The sequence below is a fragment of the Rana temporaria genome, chromosome 1 (assembly GCF_905171775.1).
Source record: "Rana temporaria chromosome 1, aRanTem1.1, whole genome shotgun sequence".
Lineage (NCBI taxonomy): Eukaryota > Metazoa > Chordata > Amphibia > Anura > Ranidae > Rana > Rana temporaria.
In genome coordinates this window covers 288,674,183-288,701,290 of record NC_053489.1, presented here as the reverse complement: position 1 = coordinate 288,701,290, position 27,108 = coordinate 288,674,183, and the positions used below count along the sequence as shown (strand labels likewise).

General features: G+C 43.3%; 1 protein-coding gene across 1 annotated transcript in view; it reads left to right on the top strand.

The window, feature by feature from the left end:
* The window catches only part of LOC120943606 (cytochrome P450 2J6-like), a 32,694-nt gene extending 23,185 nt beyond the window's left edge, over positions 1-9,509 (top strand). Inside the window, exons 6-9 of the mRNA XM_040356991.1 lie at positions 1,469-1,610; positions 3,711-3,895; positions 6,362-6,503; positions 9,193-9,509. Coding sequence (XP_040212925.1) covers positions 1,469-1,610; positions 3,711-3,895; positions 6,362-6,503; positions 9,193-9,371 — 648 coding nt within the window. The 3' untranslated portion in view covers positions 9,372-9,509. The remainder of the gene's footprint in view (positions 1-1,468; positions 1,611-3,710; positions 3,896-6,361; positions 6,504-9,192) is intronic.
* The last annotated feature ends 17,599 nt before the right edge of the window (positions 9,510-27,108 follow it).

Below are 27,108 nucleotides of genomic sequence, written 5' to 3'. Positions count from 1 at the left end.
AATGATTAACCTACAGAGGGCTGAATTCAAAGACACCTCAAAAAATTTAAGTGAAAAAATTATGCAGCAAGCTAGTCCATTTTGCTGAAATTTCATTGAAACAACTCAAAATGGTCCTCAGTAGTTTGTATGGCCCCCAAGTGCTTGTAATGAGACGACGGATGGTGTCCTGGGGTATTTCCTCCCAGATCTGGACCAGAGCATCACTGAGCTCCTGAACAGACTGAGGTGCAACCTGGCAGCACCGGATGGACCGAAACATAATGTCCCAGAGGTGTTCTTTTGGTTTTAGGTCAGGTGAGCGTGGGGGCCATTTAATGGTATCAATTTCCACAGGAGGCCGGGCATTGTCGTGCACCAGGAGGAACCCAGGATCCACTGCACCAGCGTAGGGTCTGACAATGGGTCCAAGGATTTCATCCCGATACCCAATGGAAGTCAGGGTGCTATTGTGTAGCTTGTAGAGGTCTCCATGGATATGCCTCCCAGACCATTGCTGACCCACCACCAAACCGGTCATGCTGAACGATGTTACAGGCAGCATAAAGTTCTGCGCGGCTTCTCCAGACCCTTTTCACGTCTGTCACATATGCTCAGGGTGAACCTTCTCTCATCTGTGAAAAGCTTGGGGGACCAGTGGCGGACCTGTCAATTCTGGTGTTCAATGGAAAATAACAATCGAGCGCCACAGTGTCCGGCAGTGAGCACAGAGCACACTAGAGGACGCTGGGCCCTTAGGCCACCCCCATAAAGTCTGTTTCTGATCAGTTGGTCAGAGACATTCTTACCAGTGGCCTGCTGGAGATCATTTTGTAGGGCTATGGCAGTGCTCATCCTGTTCCTCCTTGCACAAAGGAGCAGATACCGGTCCTGCTGATGGGTTAAGGACCTTCTATGGCTCGGTCCAGCTCTCCTGGAGTAACTGCCTGTCTCCTGGAATCTCCTTCATGCTCTTGAGACTGTGCTGGGAGACACGTCAAACCATCTGGCAATGACATGTATTGATGTGCCATCCTGGAGGAGTTGGACTGCCTGTGAAACCTTTATAGGGTCCAAGTATCGCCTTGTGCTACCAGTAGTGACACTGACCCTAGCCAAATGCAAAACTAGTGAAAAACAGTCAGAAAACATGAGCTGGGGAAAAAAAATCCTGTTTTGGAGGTCGTCTCATTGTTGCCCATCTGTTAACCTGTTGTTAATCAGTTTCAGCTGCTTTGCTGTTAATTGAAATTAACAACCCCCTCTGTATACACCCCTCCCCCTCTGTATACACCCCTCCCCCTCTGCTACTTAACTGGCCAGATCAATATCCCAGGAGTTCTGATTCAAAAGTGTTCCTTTAATTTTTTTGAGCAGTGTATTTTGGCTTCAGTCACAAGACTTGTTCTTTTCCTCCTTAGATATTCTTCTGGTGGTTTTTAATAGAAATCAACATTTTTATGTCTAAATTACATTTTTTTCTTCCTAGATAGAAGGTGAAAAAGAATCAATTTTTAATGAGGACAGTCTGATTGCATTAGTTATTGAGTTTTTTAATGCTGGAACTGAAACCACAACCACCTCTCTGCAGTGGGCCTTATTATGCATGGTGGCCTATCCTGATGTGCAAAGTAAGTAAACAAATGACTATGTAGGAATATAGAAGTACAGCAACCCTCTAATACGGCACTAAATGATTACTATGGTGCTGTCAAAACAAAGTAACATATCTCCTTGAACATGAAAGCGATAAATACACTAAATAACCAAACACTAGATATCTGTTTCATAGCTGGTAAGGTTGAAAATAGACACTAGTCTATCCAGTCCAACCTGTGTATTGGTGTATGTGTGTTGATATCAATAATCATTTCCCACATCCCTATATATGGTATTCACTAAGATGCACGTCCAAAAGTATTTTAAAACTATCAATACTTCCTGCCGACACCACCGATTGTGGAAGAGTGTTCCACATTCTTATTGTCCTTACAGTGAAAAACCCCCAACACAGCATAAGGTTAAACTGGTTCTCCTCCAATCTCATTGAGTGGCCCAGTGTGTTTCTACACTCCCTGAGACTAGTTTTCTTCCTCTGCTGGAATCACCATTGAGGTATTTATATATCTATCATATCTCCTCTCAAACGTCTCTTTTCCAGGGAGAATACATTTAGTGCTTGTAGTCGTTCCTCGTATTGTAAGTCCTCCAGTCCCATTAATAATTTTGTTGCCCTTCTCTGGACTCCCTTTCAGTTCCAGCTCATCCTTCCTGAAGTCTTGGGGTACCCCACTTACCACTCCAGACCAGTCTGATAACATGTTATTTATTACCACCCTTTGGACACGCCCCTGTAACCAGTTTTCTATCCAAGAACAAACCCTATGGTCCATGCCTACAGACTTCAGTTTGTAGATTAAGCATCAATGGGGGACTATCAAATGCTTTTGCAAAATCCAGGTACACCACATCCACAGGCCTTCCCCTATCTAGATGACAGCTCACTTCCTTGTAGAATGTTAACAGATTGGTTTGGCAAGAACGACCTTTCATAAACCCATGCTGATTACTGCTAATGATACTGTTTTCATCAACAAATTCTTGGATATAGTCCCTTATCATACATCAACCCTGCGCTGCCCTCTTATTTCTGGATAGGCCCTCACACAGCCTGGCAGCCAGACACCCCCAGGATATGCCCAATCTCCGGCCTAACAGCCAGGGGCATACGACACACGTCCACCCAGACAGCCATCCAGGTTGGCACAGAACATAGAACCCCTGCTTATTGGCCAATATACCCCATATACCCATAACTCAACCTTGAGTTGTCCTTCTCATACCTTGTGCCACCAAGTGCCCAGCCACCTAGTGACAGAAGAGAAAAGTACAACAAGGCCAAACTTAGGGAGAAATTAATGGATCTCTGACAATTAACTGCAATAGCTACTCCTGACAAGGAATTTGGCGAGGGGTCCCCTGACTAAACCCCAGGATGCTACATGTGCAAAAAGAGACTAATCAAAGTACTGGTGGTTTTTAGTTATTTGGTGGTTGGGGGTTCTTAATGTAGTTTAGTTTTATTTAATTTAGTTCTTAAAGCGGAGGTTCACCCGCACAGGACACTTTTTCCCCTTAGATGGATGCTCGTTTTGTCTAGGGGAATCGGCTAGTTGTTTTAAAATATGAGCTGTACTTACCGTTTACGAGATGCATCTTCTCCGCCGCTTCTGGGTATGGGCTGCGGGACTGGGCGTTCCTATTTTGATTGACAGTCTTCCGAGAGGCTTCCGACGGTCGCATCCATCGTGTCACGATTTTCCGAAAGAAGCCGAACGTCGGTGCGCAGGCGCAATATAGAGCCGCACCGACGTTCGGCTTCTTTCGGCTACTAGTGACGCGATGGATGCGACCCTCGGAAGCCTCTCGGAAGACTGTCAATCAAGAAGGAACGCCCGCTCCCGAAGACCCATACCCGGAAGCGACGGAGAAGATGCATCTCGAAAACGGTAAGTACGGCTCATATTTTAAAACAACTAGCCGATTCCCCTAGACCAAACGAGCAGGAATCTAAGGGGAAAAGAAAAAAAAAAAAACATAATTGGGTGAACTCCCGCTTTAACAGTTCTTAATTTAGACACTTTTGAAAAAGAGGTGTCCTACAGTATGTCCATATTTTAATACGTACATGCTAATAATAGAATTATATAATAAAAATGTTCATGTTACAGAAAAGGTGCATGAAGAACTAGATGCTGTCCTTAATGGGCCAGTAATTTACTATGAAGACAGAAAGCGGCTACATTACACTAATGCAGTCATCCATGAGATCCAGCGTTTTGGGAGTGTAGCAGCTGTAGGACTTGCAAGAACCTGTATACGAGATGTCAGTATCAGCGGGTACTCTTTGCACAAGGTGAGAACTTATCCAGTAATTTTATAATCTACCTCAATGAGAATTTTTAGGGTGGAACACCTAATCTGTTCCCACTCCTGCAGCCCCCGCCCTCTCCTCTGCCTCTAGCGACAGAAAGCGGGTGATCTTCTCCTCCTGCTTGCTGTCACTATTTTAAAAAAAAACTTGGCTGTGCAGGGCTCCTTAAATGTAGTTAGAAAAAACTTCTGAATGTTAGGTAAATTTTTTATGAAATTATGTGACCCCTCTAATGCCGCGTACACACGACTGTTTTTAATGGTCTAGAAGAAACAACGTTTTTTTTCAACCTGATTATTGTTAAGCCGGCCTTGCCTACACACTATCGTGAAAAAAAAAAATGCTCTAGCAAAGCGTGGTGACGTACAACACGTACAACGGCACTATAAAGGGGAAGTACCATTCGGATGGCGCCACCCTTGGGGCTGCTTTTGCTGATTTTGTGTTAGTAAAACACAATTCGTACTTTTCAGTCTGTTACAGCGTGATGAATGTGCTATCTCTATTACGAACGCTAGTTTTACCAGAACGAGTGCTCCCGTCTCATAACTTGCTTCTGAGCATGCGTGTTTTTTTCACGTCGTTAAAGCCCACACACGACCATGTTTTACAACGTTAAAAAACGACAACGTTAAAAACGACAACGTTAAAAACGACAACGTTAAAAACGACAACGTTAAAAACTGCGTGAAAATTTAGAGCATGTTCTAAATTTTTAATGCCCATTTTTTACGTCGTGAAAAATGCTCTGGAGCCCACACACGATCGTTTTTAATGACATTAAAAAAAAATGTCATTTTTTACAACCTGAAAAAAGGCCGCGTGTACGTGGCATTAGTGTTCTTTGTATATATCCAGATCGAGGACACTTGAAAAGATCTTCATTAAAGCGTTTATTACCCCAACCCTTTCAAATTCCTGACATGTGCCTGTTTTAGCATGTACTTGTATGAGAAAGTATCTTGTTCTCTTTTTATTGTTTCCTTTATGTGAAATCCCTGGTGTTCCAGCTAGTCCCCTTGCTTTCCTATTAAAAAACTGACTACACTAAGCAGGAGATTCCATCATGGTCAGTTCTCTAGCTATGCTGGGAACTCAGTGTGCTCTCCTCCAATGATCAGATGTGTCCTGACCTGCCCACACTGCACAGCCATTCACTGGCAAGATAGTGTGCTGCTGCTGCTTCTCCTCCCCTAGCTTGTATGTGGCTGTGGATAGAGGGAATTTGATCACTTATAAAAAAGGCAAAAAAGGTATTTATCTTTTTTTTTTCTTTTAATATTTATAAAAAATTTGCCTTTCATTTCTATTTTAGGCCGAAATGGGTTGTTTTACAAGGTGATCGCTTACAATCACTTTAACCCCAGAAGCCATGTAAAACACATTACATTTGTTAACCACTTGCCGAAGTCTAATGCACTTATATGTCAGCAGAATTGCACAGGTAGGCAAAGCAAAGTACAGGTACATTGCTTTGAATCTGCCGCCTAGCGGGCGCACTATATTCTACTCCCTGTCACCGGGAGAAGTGATCAGTGTCGTGTCACTGGTAGCCCAGCCTCCACACAGTTAGAATCAATCCTTAGGACACACTTAACCCCTTCTTTGCCAGTGGTTAACCCCTTCCCTGTCAGTATCATTTACACAGTAATCAGTGCATTTTTATAGCACTGATCGCTGTATAAATGACAATGGTCGCAACATAGCGCCAAAAAAGTGTGTCTGACGCAATATCACATTCACGATAAAAATCGCAGATCGCCACCATTACTAATAAAAAAAAAATACTAATAAAAATGCCATAAAACGATCCCCTATTTTGTAGATGCTATAACTTTTGCTCAAAGCAATATACGCTCATTATTATTTACTTTACCAAAAATATGTAGAAGAATACATATCGGCCTAAACTGAGGGAAAAATTTGTTTTATTATATATTTTTGGGGATATTTATTATAGCAAAAAGTAAAAAACATAGCTTTTTTTTCAAAATCTTCGGTCTTTTTTTGTTTATAGCGCAAAAAATAAAAACCGCAGAGGTGGTCAAATACCATCAACAGAAAGCTCTACTTGTGGGAAAAAAGAACGTAAATTTTGTTTGGGAGCCACGTCTCATGACCGTGCAATTGACGGTTAAAGCGATGCCGAATTCACAAAAAGTGGCCCGGTCATTTGGCCGTGAACAGTTACTAAGCCACTTTAGTGGCCCTTAAGCCCAGTACACATGATCGGTTCGTCTGATGAAAATGGACCGTTTTCATCGGACGAACCGATCATGTGTGGGCTCAATCGTTTTTTTTTATCCATATAACTTTCATTACTCCAGTGTTATCTCACTATTTTACCAATGTAACCTCGGCCTTTTACAATTCCTTTATAATGTTATATATTTTGGAACAATTTTTATTTTTTCTGTTTTCTGTGTTTTCCCTATTATCTCCTCTAAGAATACAATGGTTTTGGCTAACCTGGATTCTGTGCTGCGTGATTCTCAACACTGGAAAACTCCTTATCAGTTCAACCCTCATCACTTTCTGGACAAAAATGGGAAATTTTCAGCAAATGAGGCATTTTTGCCATTTTCTGCTGGTAGGTGCCTAGATATTTTGTAAACTAGGATATGCACTAGCAGTAATCTACCAATATTAGGTGGAAAGCAGTTCTATATACTGTAGATTATCTATGAATGATTTATGTTTCTTTTCCCACTGCAAATCAGCAAATGAAAGATAAATCCTGATTGTTATTTGCAAGAGTCTTATTTTTCCTTTCTTACATTTTTTTATCTAGATATGAAAGTGAAAATCAGAATTTTCTGGTCATTCTCTGTTTCTTATTATAAGAAGAAGTAACCCCATAAACACTACCATAAGTGCCAAGGGCTGTAAGGCTCGGTTCACACTGCCGCAACTTGGGATCCAACTTGTAAGACCCCAAGTCGTGTGATATGTGAAATGCCATGGTAATCAATGAGAGCTATCGTAACACTACTGAAGAAGTGACTCTGACTTTAGAAAAGGTTCCTGTATATCTTCAAGGTGACTTTTATCCGACTTGTGCTCAAAGACTTTAGTGGAAGTCGCACCAACTCAGATCCTCATCTTTATTGATGTGATTTGGATTTGACATTACAGGAAGATTACCCAGGCATTCCTTCCCAAAAGTCGCTTTTAAAGTTGCATCAAAGTAGTACTCAAGTCGCCAGGTCACATGGCAAAAGTCACACAAAGCACAACTTTCAGGTCGCAGTAGTGTGAACTGAGCCTAACAGCTACAATACTGTGCAAAAGTTTTAGGCAGATGTGGAAAAAAATTATATATATATATATATATATATATATATATATATATATATATACTGTGTGTATATATAAGTGAGAACACCTGTAAGTGAAAATGTCCAAATTGGGACCAATTGGCCATTTTCCGTCAAAAAACCTGTGTCATGTGACTTGTAGGACAAAGACATACTTGGGGGGCACACCCAAAAAATGCTATACATCTATGATGTGACTTGTAGGGTTACAAGGTCTCAGGTGTGAATGGGGATTTGGTGTTATCACTCTCACTTTCATATACTGGCAGAGCTTTTTTTCTCAGAAAATAGGTGCAGGAACTCAACCACGACCCTGTTCAGATTTCACAAACAGTAGAAGGGTCTTAAAGGGGCATTAAATATCAGGATTGCATTACATACAGAATACAGAGTTCACAGGGTTACACACAGAGTGCAGAGCTGTCACTTGTAAACACAGAAACCAGACTTCTGTGTTTACAAGTGATTGTGGTAAGCGGGCACCAAAGTGTCTGAGCCAGAGGTGGTGGAACTGAGTTCCCCCAAGTTCCCCCTGGAAAAAAAGCCCTGTATACTGGTCATTGGAAGTTCAACATAGCACTTCTTCTTCCTCTCTGAGGATCTAAAAAATAATTGTTGCTCTACATAAAGATGGCCTAGACTATAAGAATATTGTCAAAACCCTGAAAAAAAACTGAAACTGAGCTGCAGCACGGTGGCCAAGACCATACAGCGGTTTAACAGAACAAGTTCCAATCAGAACAGGCCTCACCATGGTCGACCAAAGAAGTTGAGTGCACCTGCTCAGCATCATATCCAGAGGTTGTGTTTTGGAATTAAACGTATGAGTGCTGCCAGCATTGCTGCAGAGGTTGAATGGGTGGGGGTCAGCCTGTCAGTGCTCAGACCATACACCGCACGCTGCATCCAATTGGTCTGCATGTCTGTCGTCCCAGAAGAAAGCCTCTTCTAAAGATGATGCGCAAGAAAGCCTGTAAACAGTTTGCTGAAGACAAGCAGACTTATTTAGTTCAGATGATGTCAAGCGTGTGTGGCGGCAACAAGGTGAGGAGTATGGTCTGGGGCTGCATGAGTAGCACAGAATGGTACCCTGTAAGGCAGGGGTGTCAAACTGGCGGCCCTCCAGCTGTTGCAAAACTACAAGTCCCATGAGGCATTGCAAGGCTAACAGTTACAAGCATGACTCCCACAGGCAGAGGCATGATGGGACTTGTAGTTTCGGAACAGCTGGAGGGCCGCCAGTTTGAAACCCCTGCTGTAGGGTGACCACGTGTCCCGGATTGCCTGGGACAGTCCCGCATTTTGCAGGTCTGTCCCGGACACCTTCATTCCAGGACAATACAGTGTCCCGGAATAAAACTGACACAGCCACCCCTGGGCCAATCTGATGCCCCCCAAAAAAGGCTGCCACATCACCGCTTTACTCACTGACCGTACTTGTCCTGGCCGGGAATCCCTAGAGAAGCACAATCTCGCCCCCTGCTTGCAATTGGAGAAATCATAAATCCCACCTCTTGTGTTCAATCACTGAGCTGTGATTCGTTACAGCACAAGCAAATTTTTGGGAAGGGAGGGTGTCCCTGAATGGTAGTTTGGAAATGTGGTCACCCTAGTACCCTGACAGACACAGACTTACATGAACAGCTGCATTTAAATGCGGAGTAGGCTACATGTGCTGAGTGCCACCTCTGTGCCAATTTTGACCATAGCAAGCGCCAACATTTTATGTTGTAGAACCAAAACTGAGTTGTTTCAATGGTGTTGAGCCAGGATTTAAGATTACATTATTTGGATATCAGTTACTATGGCTGATTATCCAATATCATGGACAAATCTTTGGGTGAATAAAATTGATCTTGTTATTTTGTTAAGCAACTATATTTAATACATTTTAATGCGATTTTATGGCATTATCTTCATATTTTTAAAGGTAATAGGTTATTGGGTTTTCTTTGTTTACAGGTGCCCGAGTATGTATCGGAGAACAGCTTGCCCGCTATGAGCTATTTATATTTTTCACAATCCTCATGCAATCATTCAGCTTTCATCTTCCAGAAGGAGTTACAGAAGTAAACACCCAATATGTCTTTAAGACCAACCTGCAGCCCCATCCTTATAAGATTTGTGCTGTACCTCGATAGTATCTGCCAAATACAGATGCAACTTTAGATATGGAAGGTTGTTTAACTGCTATGGGGCTCAGCAGCCTGAATATTGATAAATGTATGTCTGCATAATGATCTACCCAGGCAGAAACAAATAAAGCTTGCTAAACATTACTGTATGTATAGTTTAATTATCTTTATGTTTACTATGGCAACAACATTTTTAGTTATTGGTTTAAAAAAGCAAAGCTTTTATTGTGACAAATGTGCATCATTTAGTACAGCCTTTTTCAACCTGGGTGCCTTTAGGTTTCTTCAGTGGGGCCTTGGCAAAATGCGTAAAAATTGCCCAAAAGCTTCAAACAAGACAGTGGGTGAAAGAATTGCTAGACTAAAGCTAAGGTGGGACTTTAAATGAGGCAATACCTGGTATATACCTCCATCCCCGATAATTTGAATGAGGAATACTAAATTTTGGGACTTTAAGATGAAGCACACTGCTGAACTCAATGGATCAATTGAAGTAAACACATTTATTCGTTACAGAAAGGGCATAGCAAACGCCAATAAGGGATAAGTAGGTAAAATAGTAATGAGTTTACAAAAATAAAAGTCTAAACAGTGCATGGTAGTACCTAATAGTTAAAAGCATACATGGTAATGCATAGCAATCGTAGGTTACACTGGATATGTTATAGACAATACATAATTGTAAAAATATCTCATAATGACAAATCATGACATTGAACCAGGCGTGTGAAAACCGAAACTGTACTGGTAGCACATAGGTAAACGATGATGATAGTTGATCCATGGAGATAATTTGCAAGGTAAAAGATAGGCCTATACTGTGACATATCATTGTGAAGAATCTCTACGCGTTTCGTGGTTTGTACCACTCGTCAGGAGCAGATATGCAGTATGGGGATATCTATGATAGAAAGAAATTGCCAGAATGATAAAATATTTATGAAAAAACTATAAAACATATATAATGCATAATAGAAAGAGGGGAAGCAAACAAGGTCCCAAACACTCTCACCTATTGGTAGCATATTAAATGATGATAGGGTGGTATCTATGGTAGGGGGCGGCTATGAAAGGCATCTTTTCCGGGAGCTGAGACGGTGAATCCCAGAGGTCCAGTGGTGGCTGAAGCATGCCCTTTAGCTACACAAAGCCACAGGTTTTTATTGTGCACCATTAAAACCTTTCAGCCACCGGCATCCTAACAACCAGTGCCGATCCTGACCTCCCTGGGGCCCTAAGCAAAATTACATGTCACATTAAAGTTGAGAAGCAGGGGGAGGGGGTGTTCTGCTATCGGAACTGACATCTTACATTAAAGTCAGAAGGCGGGGGTGCTGACTTCTTACCTCTTCTCCCATGCAGCCAGCAAGTTGAGAAGCGGGGTGAGGGGCCAAAAATGACTTCTCACCAGGCGGGGCCTCTAGTCATTTGGGGGGCCCCCTGCAGCTTTGCGGGGCCCTACGCGGCTTGAATAGTGAGCCTATAGGGTGGATCGGCCCTTCTAACAACCAATGACATTGTTGGTTTGTAAGGGGGACCTTGGGCTCCTGCACAGCATCCTTGTTTGCCCCTCTCCATTAACGCTGGTGTCACATTAGCTGAGTGAGGGAGCGAATCTGAGGAGGAAGAGAAACATTGGAATACTAGTCAGTACCAGTATGCAAAGGTGGAGGAATAAATCATCTAATGTTAGGTGTTCTACATCCTGTGTAGATGTTGCTGCATTATGTAAACTAGGGTTGCACTGATACCGTATTGATACGGTAGTGAGTATTTTCATACTCATACTCACGAAAAATGCTCCAATACCTGAAACTGATACCTTTGTGGTGCAATCTGAGCCTATACAAAATATATGGGCTCAAATCACACTGCAAAGAATGGCATGCGATTTGATCAGGAATGTGGTACGATTCCTGTCCAAATTGCATGTGGTTTTCGGCAACGCTCGTGTGTGAACCCAGGCTCGTCATAGTGTTTTCAGCCTGAGTTCACACAGGAGTGGTGGGGGAAACCGCATGCAAGTCAGACAGGAATCGCACTGCATTCCTATTCAAATTGCATGCAATTCTTTGCTGTGTGATTTTTAGCCCATTCATTTTCTATAGGCTCAAATTGTACTTGACCGAAAGTATCGGTACTTGTACTTGGCGGTAAAGAAACTGTATCAGTGCAACCATAATGCAACCCTAATGTAAACCAATTTTTTATTTTTATATTTTTTAGAATCATCGATTTAGTATAAAAGAAAGAAAATAGTAATTTGTGAATTTGTCTAATGCTCCGTACACACGATCGGACCTTTGTCCGACCAAATTCACATCACATCGGAGGAAAAGAGAACATGTTCTCTATGTAAACTCCGATGGAATTCATCGGAATTTCCGATGGGGCATACACACAAAATAAAGAAAGTATTCAGCGCTGAAACATAAAGTGAAATACAAAATATACACTAAGAATGCTTGCCAGCACTTAGGATAAATTCAAATAAAACATCCCAAAGAAACATGTGATATAAAAAATGCAGCACAAAAAGTTAATAATAATAATAATAAAGTCCATAAGTGAATAAGTGTGAGAGAAATCCAATAATTTCATATACAAATGCGAATCCAAAAAAGTGACCAGAGTAAAGATCCTCCACCAGAATATAAGGATGGCCTCTCACCTCCTTACTTCGACCTCCAGGAGGTCACAAAGCGTGGTATGCAATAACACAGGTCCTGGTATCAAGGGTCAGCAGGTATCTGATATCTCCGTATCAGGACAAACGGCCCCAGGTATGGCAGCAATAGGACATATGGAACAAAGAGGAAAGGGATCTAGTGCTCTCTGTAGCAAAACCAGCATTTTTTTAAGATAAAAACAATAATACACTCACATTGCATGGCACTCACAGCCGAGTGCTAAGCTCCAAGCAGTGTAATCCAACAATGTGAAACAGCCAGGAACATCATGAGGCGGCGATCGCGGGTGACGTCACACGTAACTCCTCCCCCTTGTACGCATTACGTCCCAGTAGGCGGGACTTTCTCAGCGTAGGGTCAGGAGATAGCGTGGACGTCCCGCTGTTTGTTTTTTTCTTTCATTTTTTTTAACCATCAGATAATTTTAAAACAGGTTCTAAGTTTTTTCACCGATGGGAAAAAAAACGATGGGACCCACACACGATCGGTTCGTCCGATGAAAACGGCCGTTTTCATCGGACGAACCGATCGTGTGTACGTGGTATAAGAGGTTTACCCTTCTTCAGCAAAACTGTTATATATAGTCCTATATGTATTTTTGATTAGAAAAATATCAGCCGTATTATTTCTGGTGAGCAGTAACCTAAACTCCAGGCAGATATAAAAAAACACAAAAAACAGTTATGGATGCTTTAAAAAAAAAATATTGTTTTTTATGTGTAGCGCCTGTGTACTTTCAGTCCAGGTGCTATCTTAAATTTAGAGGGGGATGAGAGAGTTACTTGGCTCTCATCCGGTTAATTTGTGTAAATTGGGCCTCTGCTCTGGCTGGGCTGTACTGTCAGTTAATTCCGTGTTCCAGAGGTGCCTTTCCACTTCGGGGCGACAGGTGGCAGCAGTGGAGTTCAGTCAGGAGTGCCTCTTGCCAGCAGCCAATCAGGAGGGGTTTTCCCTCGCGGGGCATGCTGGGGAGGTACTTCTTGAGCGGATGCCATTTTGTGTGGTCTTCTGGTGCTTGTTCCGGGTGTTCCGGGTGTTCAGGGTGTGCGCACATCACGGCCCCCGGCGGCCCCCCGGCGATATGGCTTTCCAGGCCGGGGCGCGTGTGCTACGAGGTGTCCTTAGTTCCGGGACCATGTTGGCCTGGAGCAACTGAAGCTATGGCGGGACCCCAGTGATCTACTGGGTTCCCCAAACTTTGAGAGAAGATCCCAAGCGAGTTGTGCTGTTCTGTGGGGAGTCAGTCTGAGGAGAGCCCGGAGGCAGGCGATCCAACAGGGCCTAGACGATTCACCGGGGATCAAGGTGAACGGACATTGAGGCCCCGTACACACCGGACCGTTTCCTCTGGCGGATTTTGATCTGATGGCTGTACACACCATCAGATCGAAATCTGCGCGGAATACATCCGCGGTGACGTGTCGCGCCGTCGCCGCGACGCTGGAAGGTAAATACTTCCACGCATGCATCGAATCATTACGACGCATGCGAGGGAGGGGAGCTGGATTCCAGCAGATAGATTTCTTAGCATGCTAAGAAATTTTTATCCGCTGGGAATCCGTCGGCTGGATTTTTATCCACCGGGAAATGTCCGCTCGGACGTACACACGACCGGATCTATCTGCTGGAACTGATCTGCGGATCAATCCCAGCGTATAGACCCGGTCGTCTGTACGAGGCCTGAGAGTTTGTCTGTTGGCAACCTGTCAGTTGGTGACCAGTCGAGGAAAACTACCTGAGGGAGATTCAGGCACTAATTTCACTGAGGAAGATTCACTTCATAATTCTACGTTCGGAGGAAGGGCCTGTGGCAGAGGTTCTTCCCTGATATTCATTTTCACCAGGTCTGTGGCAGAGACTTGTTCTTCTTCCCAGTGCTCCGAGTGATACCCTGGCTGGATATTCCGTCATTGCTCTCATCATCTCATCATCATCATTACCCCTAGACGCTCACAGAGGTAACATGCCATCCCTATTCTAACCAGCGGCTCCTGCGGGGGCGAGCGCTACATATGTGAATATATGAAATATACATTTTATATTTTCTGGGAAATTCTGGCCTGCTTTTCCGGGTTCTTCTTTGTGGCTGTCAACCTAGCTCAATAACTCAAGTTAAAATGTCCACCCAAGTATACTTATTATACCTCCCTCTATTCACTCTTCTACCCTGTTCACCTTTATGGATGACTCCCTAAAAAGTTTCAGTTAGAAAAAGCGGACTGATTTATTGAAGCAATAATAAATCACACACACAGCTAGGAGTGCTTGGTGAAATTAGAAGGCATTTGTCATAAAATTGCAGCAAATAAAAAATCACTAATTTCACTGTGAAATCAAGTTCACCAAAATCCCACAGCTTAGCCTTTCTGCTTGAATTTATAATATGCTTCTGCTGAACAGTCAGTTTGTATTACAGTGTAATATGTCAAAATTTTTATCAATTCTCTAAAATATTATTTTTTACTTATTTTGAGCCAGTTGTCTGGCAAAAATGTTTAATGAGAAACACCAGTATGTTTTATTTGTTGAGCCTTTTTTTTTTTGTGTAAACAGGTTCAAAGCTGTTGAAGCCAGATAGTTAGAAGAAGCAGCATAAAGGAAGGCAGGGGTATGATTTCTTAATGGTACAGGGGGAGAGAACAGCGAAGCAGATTTTAAATTGAAGAAGGATTTATGGGACTGAATTGAAGGTAGGGTTTGGGGTACTAAGCAGGCAGGAGCCCAGATAGTGAGGAAGAAAGTAGATTACTACAAGATCGTAGGAGGGGGGAAGGATTGGAATATACAGAAAAGAGATCCAAACATTGAGGCTGCAAACAGAAGAGAGGAAAGAGTAGGCTGCAGAAAATAAATGTGCAGAAGGGGGAATGGAATAATATGTCAGGGTCCAGATCTGAACCTGGAACCTATGCGGTGTCTGGCTGTAGCTTTTCTAACTGTACCACCTGAGATACTGGGTAGCTCCCTGTCTGAGGCCTAGGACAACCTTGCTTTGCATCTTGCTTCTGATAAACTCTTTTGCTCCAATGAACCCCCTGATTTAAGCCTTGTCTCTGCATTTCCTGTTTGCCAGATTATTGTGCTCTCTCCAGAGGATATCTTGCTTCTTTTGCATACCTGCAGCTGTCCTTATCTTCACTACCACCCATTATCAAACCTTGGCTTGTTCATTGACAACACTTCCATCTGCTCCCATCTTGTTCATCAACTATGTATCTGCTTGTTCCTTATCCACTACCTGAACCGCCCCCCCCCCCCCCCCCCCCCCCCCCCCGCTTGCTCTCTTCCTGCTGGGTCAATCCTGAGTGCCTCGACCTGGCATTAGAATGCAGTAAAACAGCTATGATAGAAGACTAGTTACTGCTTGGACCTTGTGCCTCGACTGAGCCTGCATCATCCACTAAGCAGGTCTGTCTGTGTATTAATTACTTCAGCTCCGGAAGGTTCATCCCCCTTCTTGACCAGGCCATTTTTTTGCGATACAGCTCTGCGTTGCTTTAACAGACAATTGCGTGGTCGTGTGACGCTGTACCCAAAAAATAATTGATGTCCTTTTTTTCCCACAAATATATATATTTTTTTAATGCTATTTGTTTACCTCTGCGGCTTTTATTTTTGCACTATAAACAAAAAATTACTGACAATTTTGTGAAAGTGACTGTGCTTCAATGATGACTGTGCCCAATCTATGCTCATTGCTCATAGACTCATAGACCCACGCCACACTATAGGAGGTTCCTTCCCAGAGCAGCCATTTGCAGTGTGATACTGGAGTGGAGGTAGATAGAACAGGGCTCTGTTCATTGCTACTAGCGAGTTAGTGTGCTTTTGTGATTCTATAGTGAGTGTAGAGTGTCAGTGTAGAGTAATTATAGTGATAGTGCAGCGTGAGTGTAGTGCTACCTTCTTTTTTACTTTAGACCCCCTTTACACTGGGGCCATGGCTGCGTTCATAGTAAAGCACCACTCGTTTTAGCGGCACTTTACTCCTGTTTAAGCGGCAATTTTCCGCCGCTAGTGGGGTGCTTTTAACCCCAAACTCCTGTGTTGTGGTGCTCCCGAATCGCTTTTCAGGCACTTCAGGAAGGTTTACATGGTAGAAACTGCTTTCACAGCTGTAATAATAACTACATGTCTGTTGCACAGTAAAGGCTATAATATATAACTATGAAATATATAAAAATAATAAGAAAAAAATCAATATGGCAATAGGCTTCATGACTTTAGTATAACAGAGGTTAACCATGTACATTACCAAAAAAAAGGACTTTATACATGTTTATGCCAGCTAGGAGTTCAGCTGAGTTTTTCTGACTTCATGTTTACTGTTGGCACATATCCCATATATATTACAAAATTGTACATTTAACTATAGACATGTTCTGTTCTTTTCTAGAATAACAGATTGGCCTTTCGTATGTAGCACTACCCCCTGTAGGAGCTGCTAGTTTAGTTTTGGGCATTGCATGTTACCTCGTTCCTCGTTGTTTACTTGTTGAGAGTCTGTTCAATGTCCACAAGTTATAGATCCTTTTTCTTTAGCTTTTATTTTCCAAACAACTTGTAGAAGGCAAGGCACAAGGCAGATCATTGGGGAATTGCTAAACTTCAAAGTCACACTCACCACTTTCTCTCGAGTGGGTATTCACCCGGATAGGCCCCTCTCACCTGGCCTAGCAGCCGGGATGATGAACGGACAAGAATAATCTCAGTCTCTGCCACAGACTGGTTGCAAGTTCAGATGAGGGATTCCTGAATCCTCTGCCACAGGATTTGGTACCCAGAGATCCAGCCTTACAGTTCTAGAGCCTTTAAGCCAACCCGGCACACTGTAAGGTATTGTAGGCTAAGGTGCTTCCTTCAATAAGTTACAAGGCCTTTCCGGACAAATATACGCGTACGCGTATTCGTCAGGACTCCTGAAGAAGTCACGAGAAGTGACGAATACGCATACGAGTCCACCAAGAGGTACCGGAGGTGACGTTGGCAAACGCACTATTTATTTTATATGCCTGATTTTATCATAGATATGTGAGTACCATAGTGTATGATTTTAAATAATAAATATTTTATACAATACTGCACTATTGGCACTTTTATCTTAATTTTGACTGGACTCTGATGTTTATTGTGATTATTAGCAAGCTTTCACTTTTTCACACATAGAGTTCCACCCATTACACCTCATTTGCATGTTCACTTTATTCTCAATTTTACAGTGCATCGCTACCTATTCTTTCAGGGCGCTACATGTACTTTTAAAATAAATTTCCATCATTACCCCAACATTTTTTGCAAAAATAAAGTTTAAATTTATAAAACATACTTTGTGCTACATAATACATACAGTATATTATCTGTTTCTTTCCTAATGAAGAAAACCTGATGGAAAATCTGACGAAAGATCGATAAGGTAAAATATCATGTAAGGTAAGATATTTTAACCACTTCACTCGAAACAACGTACCTGTACGTCACTTTGAAGACGTGGTTGTCGCAGGGTGAAGCCTGCAGCCTGCCATCCCACCGGGAGACTCGAACGACCAGCCGGCACGTCCACTGGCTAGCTGCTGTCTCGAACAATGCTGAAATCAGCTTTGATCGGGTCTCTGATGTAGTAATCCAGAAGCGACATCACAACGTCACTTCCAGTTTACTCAGCTGCCAATGGCGCAGATTTAAAAAAATTAAAGGTTTTCAAAAATGCAGATTTTGACGTTTTAACCCCTTCCCGACCAGCCGCCGCAATTATACTGTGGCAGGTTGGCACAGCTGCGCGAGCCGTCGTAGCTGTATGTCGGCTCTTTAACCGGTTAAGGACCGGCTCATGCCGATATACGTTGGCAGAATGGCACGTTAAGACAGATTAATGTACCTGTACGTCGCCTTTAAGATGCGGCATTGTGGGCATGTGCGCGTGCTGGGAGCTCCATGAGTGTGATCACGGGTCCTGCGCAATCGATGTCCGCAGACTCGATGTCCGCGGAGATACCCGCGATCTTCTTATGGAGGGGAAGAACGGGGAAATGCTAATGTAAACAAGCATTTCCACATTCTTTCTAGTGACAGGACACTGATCACAGCTCTCTGTAATCGGGAGTGGTGATCAGTGTTGTTTCACACATAGCCCATCCCCCCTACAGTTAGAAAACATCCCTAGGACACACTTAACCCCTTCAGTGCCCCCTCCTGGTTAACCCCTTCACTGGCAGTCACATTTACACAGTAATAAGTGCATGAATTTATAGCACTAATCTCTGTTTAAATGTGAATGGTCCCAAAATAGCGCCAAAAGTGTCCGATGTGTCCGCCATAATGTTGCAGTCACAATAAAAATCGCTGATCCCTGCCATTACTAGTAAAAAAAAAAATTATTAATAAAAATGCCATAAAACAATCCCCTATTGTGTAGACTTTTGTGCAAACCAATCAATAAACGCTTATTGCGATTTTTTTTTTTTTTCAAAAATATGTAGAACTGGTAACTGTTAAAATCTTTTAAAGCATCGCCTATGGAGATTTTTAAGTACCCTAGTTTGTCGCCATTCCACGAGTGTGTGCAATTTTAAACCGTAGCATATTAGGTATCTATTTACTCAGCGTAACATCATCTTTCACAATACACAAAAAAATTGGGCTAACTTTATTGTTTCATTTTTTTTTTTATTCAGTGAAGTGTATTTTTCCCCCCGCTGCACAAATACTGTGAGACATAACATTTTAATGACTGCCATTTTATTCTCCAGACTTATGGTGGTGGGGCCCCTGGGCTTGAGCGTTGAAGGGCCCCCCCCTGGAGCCGAGAATTGGGGGGGATCGAAGATGTTGAGCGAGGGGGGGATCATAGTTGTTGAGCGGGGGGGGCGCCTCTCACCTGTGCACGGAATGTGTCGGCTCTCTTCCCTTCCGCAGACATCCCCACACCGCTCCGGTTCCTCCTGGGGGGGGTTTTGCATTTGCAGTTGTTGAGCGGGGGGGAGTGCCTCTCACCTGTGCCGACAGCCGGGGCCACAGACTGTCATTGCTGCCGCAAATTGAGAAGCGGGGGGGCCTTTACAAAAAATATATATATAAAAAAAGGGGGGTAGCCATCCGGGGCCCTGGGGACCACTGGGCCCTTAATAAAAAGAAAAAATAAACCTCTGGGCCCTTTAATAAAAAAAAATTAAAAAAATAAACATTTATAAAAAATACATAAAAAAAGGGAGGTTGCCATCCAGGGCCCTGGGGACCTCTGGGCCTTTTAATAAACAATTAAAAAAATATAAACAAAAATAAAAAAATAAACATTTATAAAAAAAATAAAAAAAGGGGGGTTGCCACATGGGGTCCTGTGGACCTCTGAGTCCTTTAATGAAAAAAAATGTATATATATAAACAAAATGTAAATTTTTTTTATAAAAAAAAGGGGGGTTGCCCACCTCTGGGCCCTTTAATAATAATAATAATAATAATAATAATAATAATAATTTTATATATATATAAAAACATTAAAAAAAAAAGTGGGGGGTTTCCGTCCAGGGCCCTGGGGGCCTCCGGACCCCTAAAAAGGGGGTTGCCAAAGGGGGTTGCTATCTGGGGCCCCCTATTGGGCAGGGCCCATGGGCTTGAGCCCAGTGAAGCCCAGTGGTAAGTCCGGCCCTGCTACCAAGTATGAACCAAGCTGTCATCTTGGAAAGGTGTTTGCGTGTGAAGAGAACACATAGAAGTAATTCAGACTGCACTGAGGCAATCCGTTCTAAAATGGCTCTTGAAAATCATCTAGGCGTGGTGGCCTATATAGACAACTAAAATAAAAAATGTAGTTCGCAACTGTGATCCATGCTTAATTATTGGCAAAAATCAGATGTTTCCCAAAAGGCCTAATGAATACAATCCAATTAGATACATGTAGATAAATTATAGTAGCACCAAAAAAGCAGAGATGCTGTTAAGTGGCTTACAATTTGTATTTAAAGTACTGCAAAAAAATGTTTTGTATATAACAAAAAATAAACAGAATGAAGCTGCGCTAGTATTACAGTAACATAAAAATAACAATATCGCGCAGAGTTCCGGAGAGGACGGGTGTTTACTAGCCGGCCAGCTCTTTTACCATTTATGCCATTTTTGATGCCTTCTGTGTAAGTGCTATCTTTTATCTTATTAAACCTGTGTATTACTGTAAGTATTACACTACTATGGTGAGTTTTATTTTATTGGGTAATACTGCCTTGTCTATGGCAATTAGATAACGGAGTCACCCTACCCCTGATTGATGTCCTATTTACTGCATACCAAGAATCACTGTGTGTTGGCAACTTTTAATCCTGGCTGGGTTGTAAGCCGCAAGCACAATTTAGCTTGCTTTTACTGTAATGTGGTGGAGGTTCACAAGTTTGAGTCGTGTCCGGGTGCTGTTTCAACGTATAAGTTATGCACATTCACCTGCGTTTGAAGGCAGTGACGGCTGGTGCTCCAACCAACACCCAAATCCCCCCCTCTCATCACTCGCCCGCAATAGGGCCTGTAGATAGATAGATAGATAGATAGATTGATAGATAGATAGATAGATAGATAGATAGATAGATAGATAGATAGACAGACATGAAGATAGATAGATAAATAGATAGACATGCAGATAGATAAATAGATAGATAGATAGATAGATAGATAGATAGATAGATAGATAGATAGATAGATAGACAGACAGACAGACAGACAGACAGACAGACGTGAGATATGCATATAGCTGAATAGATAAACAGACATGTAGATAGATAGATAGATAGATAGATAGATAGATAGATAGATAGATAGATAGATAGATAGATAAAAGGCCATGTAGATAGATAAATAGATAGACAGACATGTAGATAGATAGATATCTCCCCAAAGGATTTAGTAGTGAATAGGAGAAGCATTAGATGGGAACCAGTCCCCCATGGCCCCCCTCCTCTCCCTTTTTCTGCCTGGCACATGTCTCTGCACAGCACACTGGGCCAGATTCACATACATTTGCGGCCGTGTAACGTAACCCGTTTACGATACACTGCCGCAAGTTTCCAGTTTTAGTGACCGATCCACAAAGCACTTACCTGGAAACTTGCGGCGGTGTATCGTAAATACGTCCGGCGCAAGACGGGCCAATTCAAATGGCCGTGTGCCATTTAAATTAGGCGCGCTCCTGCGCCGGACCTACTGTGCATGCTCCGTTTCGCAATTCCCATTGTGGTTTGCGCGCAGTGACGTCATTTTTTCGAACGGCGACGCGCGTAGCGTAATTCCGTATTCCCGGACGGCTTACGCAAACGACGTTCATTTTTAAATTTCGACGCGGGAACGACGGCCATACTTAATACAGCAATACGATTGCTGTGTAAAGTTAAGGCACCAAAAACGACGAGTAACTTTGCGACGGGAAACTAGACTAGCGGCGACGTAGCGAACGCGAAAATCCGTCATGGATCGCCGTAACTCCTAATTTGCATACCCGACGCTGGTTTACGACGCAAACTCCCCCCAGCGGCGGCCGCGGTACTGCATTCTAAGATCCGACAGTGTAAAACAATTACACCTGTCGGATCTTATGGATATCTATGCATAACTGATTCTATGAATCAGTTGCATAGATAGAAACAGAGATACGACGGCGTATCAGGAGATACGATGGCGTATCAGGAGATACGCCGTCGTATCTCTTTTGTGAATCTGGCCCACTGTCGGGTGAATGGCTCTGGCTGAAGGTTGAATTTAGGGCAGAGTTGAAGCATCAGAGCGCTCTGGATATAGATAAATAGACCTGTATACTGTAGTCTGTAAACCATGGCTGTAGCAGGACACAGTGCTGGGACCCCTCATGTGGTACACAGTCAGGAGATGATGTGTAATGAGCACATTGTCGGGTAAATGACTGAAGTTGATTCCCGGGGGAACAGAAGCAGATCACCCTCCCTCCACCTGCAGTCCGATCATCACAGATCACACAGTACAAGGTGCTGCTGTATAGGACACTGGACAGACACTGACAGGGTAACACACTCACTGATCAGATCACAGTACCTTGCTCAATGCTTCCTTCATTCACGATCAGGGAGCCGATTTCCATGCTGGCACAGAAAGTGAAACCAGAAGTGATGTCGCTGCCTGAGGAAAGCACCGCCCATATCCTACGGTGGTGCCAATCCACAGAAAGATATGAAGGAGAATGACCAATAAGAGTGTAGAGGCGCTGTCCAGTGCGCCTCGCTAAACCCCACAAATGAAGCATCTTGTCTGCAATCACAGGATTGCATTGGCATGACACTTCTATAGAGCACTGGGGCCGGTGTCTTGTCGATCTGGTTCCACTATCGAGATGGTTCCCTGCCTGACTGCGCAGGCGCGGATGAAGAGCACGGAAATCGACGAACCTCGGGCGGCATCCAGGCTCATTCCTTAACATCCCCGTGGATTGGAGGATGTTAAAAAAAGAGCCAGGAGGCCGAGTGAGCGTAGCGAGCTGTCCGAGCAAAGCGAGGACGTGAGGCCGGCCGGCCACTTTCCTCAAATTCCACCTCGCCCTCGAGGTTCGGTGATTTCCGTCAGCCAGACATCAGTAGTAAGCAAGTCACTTAGTACTGACCCCTGAAACAGGTGCCCCAACATCTAACGTTGGGCTCTGGCCCTTGCAATAAACCTCTACCAATACTATACTGTGCATTTTCTATTCAACAGTGTCCCTTACAACAGGTAGCCCCCTGTTGGTAATCTTGGGAAGACACATGCCACTTTCTGGCTAGCCTGAGCCCTGGTTCACACTGGGTACGATTTGGAACGATTTGAGATGCGATTTGACATGTCAAATCGCATCTCAAATCGGCGGCAATTGTCGGCAATGGCACTGTCCTAATCAGTGCGACGCCGCATCTGCGATTTCAAAAAGTAGTTCCTGTACTACTTTTTGCGATTTCGGGCCGCGATTTACATTAAATTGCGTCCGAAATCGCGGCAAATCGCGGCAAAATCGCGGCCGCGAAATCGCGGTAAAATCGCGCATTTTACCGCGATTTTGAATTCGCAGCAGTGTGAACCTAGGCTTAAAGTAGCACTTCAGACCAAAAAAAAATTTAATAATTTGTCAAAGCATTAGAACTACTACTTCCTATCTGGAGAAACAAGAAAAGGTAAGGAAATCTCCCCAGCATAGGCAGCACCAAAAAAAAAGATCATGAAGGTCCATTTATATCTTCTTATTGTGGTAACGTGGTAATTTGCACATTATACCACACTCTACTGCAATGCACAAGTTGTGGTGTGTTACAGGGCAATTAATTTTGAATGGCACCCAGTGGCGGTGCGTCCATAGAGGTCGCAGGAGCGCCGCCCCCCTCTGGACCACCACTGAAAAACAATACATAGATTCATGCATTGCATGAATCTTTGTATTGTCGCCGCTGCCCACTATTCAGATGGCCGGCCCCCTGGTGAGCAACGACCATGTAAATAACGGAAGCTGGTTGGCTGTGGAAGTGTCTATCAGAGCCAGCGGCACTAATCGGCTATGAGGGCTATAATCGGCTTCCAAATAGTTAACCAGGGGACGCACGGGGTGTTTTTTTTCATGCACGGGTGATGTTTTTTTTTTTCCGTTTGTTTGCGCCCCCCCCCAAAATAAATTGAGCACCAGCCACCACTGATGGCACCCCAATTTACTACTAAAGGGTCAGGCAACGTACCCGCACTGCAGTGTACAACACATGTGCCATGCACTGCATTTAAGAAAAGGGTCAGATCCATTTTTCACTGAAGCAAGGTGTGCTGCAATAACTTTATGCATTAACTTGCATGCATTATTCCAAAGTATAAAGCTTGATCCACCTCTACTACTAAGTCCAGTCTGTGTAAAATGCATCAGTGGGGAAAGCCAAGATTCAGGGATTGTAGCCGAAGTCCCTGTTAACTTACCTGTGGATTTAGTTGATCTATGTGGTGTGCGCCCCCTAATTTTGCTATTGTGCTTGATTCACAGTGCTTTACATACGGATAAAAGTCTCTACTTTAGCAACAGCTTGGGCCAATAACCTCATGCAACTTGGATGATTGTACCTTCTGCATTCCCTGTAGTTACATGCTTGAATGAATCACCCAAGCAACTGAATTTGTGCTATTTTACAAAAGCATAATAAGCATTGTTTACAACAATATATAATAGGCAAAGTAGATAAATATGAATACGTCTTTTCAGAACCCTATGTACTTTACACCTGTGCGTTCGTAAATGGGGTTTACCAGATTACAGTGTTAAATTAAGCTCTGTAAAGCAATTCACTTTCTACATATTACATTTCAATGCAGAGAAAAACATGACCCTTTTTTTTGTTGTAGCTTACCAGAAACCAATCTGTAGACTCCTATTTCACTCTATCTATAGGTATACAAATTGATTGAATGATGAATTGAAAGGGTGTACCGATTATGAGAACAAGCTATTTTGCCAGTAAAAAAAAAAAAAAATGCCATGTTAGTCTGAAAAGCTCTGGTGTAAAGACAAATAGGTTTATTACTCCCTACATAACATCGTTGGACATGTGCAATATTTATGCAATTATTTATAGACAGAGATGTGTAAATTGCAGCAACTAAGGCCTCGTACACACGACCGAGAAACTCGTCGGGCGAAACACATCGTTTTCCTTGTCGAGTTCCTTGTTAGGCTTCTCGAGGAACTCAAGCCAAAATCTCCTCGTTCTCAAACGCGGTGACATACAACACATACAACGGCAGGGGAAGTTCGATTCCACTGGCTAAACTCTTGGGGCTGCTTTTGCTAATTTCATGTGTTTGCGTGTTAAATAAAAGTTTGGTAAGAGACGATTTGCACTTTTCAGTCTGTTACAGCTTGAAAAATGTGTTATCTCCATTACAAATGCTACTTTTACTCCCGTCTCATACTTTAATCTGAGCAAGCGCAGGTTTCTTAGCATACATACGTCCGAGTTTCCCATCGAAAACCAGCCTGACGAGGAACACGACGAGCCAAATCAGACTCCAGTCGAGGAAATAGAGAACTTGCTCTCTTTTTGGCTCGACGAGGTTCTCGACAGTTTCCTCGCCGAAAATGTACACACGACCAGTTTCCTCGGCAAAAAAATATCTCCCAGCAAAGTTCTTGCTGGTTTTTGCCGAGAAACTCGGTCGTGTGTACGAGGCCTCACAGCACCCAAGCAGATTTGTTTTTCAGTCTTTTGAATGTGAACCTATTAAACTGATAACAGGTAAAATGTGATTGATTGATACACCTTACATACCCTGTTACTTTGTTTTTCACATTGCCTTGAGAAAGTGGACCTGGCATTGGGTGTATTTTGTCATGTAAGGTGCATGTTTGCTAATTATTATATAAGACTGGATTCACAATGCTGTGCGGAGCTGCTCCCATTACGGGGTCTGGTGTGTCACTGTTCTTCCTGTTTTAGGGACGAATCAGGCCCGAAATTTGGAGCTGGAATCGGACTTGAAGATGTACAGGACTCTTCTGCAAACCGCTCCGCAGCCGTCCCGGAAATGTGTGAACCAGCTCCATTTAGAGCCGGTCACAATCTCCTGACATGCGAATTGGATGCAGAAAATACACATCCAATTGGCACTAGTGTGAACCCAGCCCAAGTGTTTATATAACTATTCAGAGAGATTACAGTACTCCCTTGTATAATGCCTTTATTTGTTTTTGTTTTTTCATCAGGATCAGGAATAGGATGCTATCTTTGTTCAGGTATAATCAAGAGTCTGCATATACTTCCTCTCAGTCATGTAAATCCTGGTACCTGGTCACAGGTAGACCAAAGCATCCTCTCACCCTCTACTTCCCTTGCTTAATCTTCAGAGGAATTCTGTGGAGAGACTGAGGGGGTCCCTTTCTACAGGGATAGTTCACAGCTGCACCATGGGGATTGGTGAGAGGGCACTGCCCATTGTGCACACTGTTAGAAGAACTGAGTTACTGGATGCAGGACATTAAGTATACCACACCTAAGCTGCACCCTTTCTGCACCTATACTGCACGCTAGTTTATTGAAGCTGTCACTATGTGCACCAACACTTCTTAAAGGGCCCCAACAGTAGCTGGTAGAAGTACAGCATGAAATGAACTGCCTCCCCCATAAAACCATCCTTCAAGTCCCCTTTGTTCCAGAAGCAAACCATCAGGGGTTGCAGGGATCACAATTGTGACCCAGCTCCATGCGCCAAGGGGCCCATGTTTGGCCTTCCTCCCTGTTTTACATCTGGACAGGAGGGGCAGCATATACACAAACCAATCCCCTCCATTTTCTTCCTGTGGCCACTAAAAGGCCCAGTTCTCCTCCTCTTTCTCCCAACTGCCTTCAGTGGCTATAGAAGGAAAATTGAGGGTATAGTTTTGTGTATATGCCACCCCTCCTGTCTGGGTTACTCATCTCTGATGGCCAGGCTCTCTGTGTGCTCCCCTGGTACCCCCCGCATCGCTTCCGACTTCCCCCTCTCCTCTCCTGACGGTTTCTTTACGGGATGTGTCAGGATGGATAGCAGGGAAATATGTAATTTACTGGCCCCTTTCTTTTCTGAAAGAACACAGTGGGTGATTGTACCAATCACTCACTTTGTCCATCCATAATTGAAGCATAGTAAACTGTGGCAGAACTACCAGGGTCGCAAAGGTAGTTCTGCCTTGCAAACTACCTGCAACTGGACCCAGGCATTCTTAAATTGTGTTGCTGCAAACAGAAACATAACAGGTAATTATATACAGTATTCTATATATGTTGTGCTGTTGTTTTATTATTGTGTCCCGGGTAGGAAGCTTTCCTATCACCTCCTATGTGGTCACTGGGAGAGGTAGGTAAATCTCTCCACCAGGATGTTGGCAGCAAAAAATAGCACTTTATAGTACAGTACAGTAGAGTAGGGTTAGGCACTCTGCCATGTTTGTTCATGTCTTTCTTTGTGCCAGTTAAGAGATTTTCCTTTACATCCTTTGTAGTAAGTTGTACAGGAAGGGAGGGGAACTCTGATCAGACAGCAATAAAAGCCTAACAGAGACTGTACCCCTTTACCAT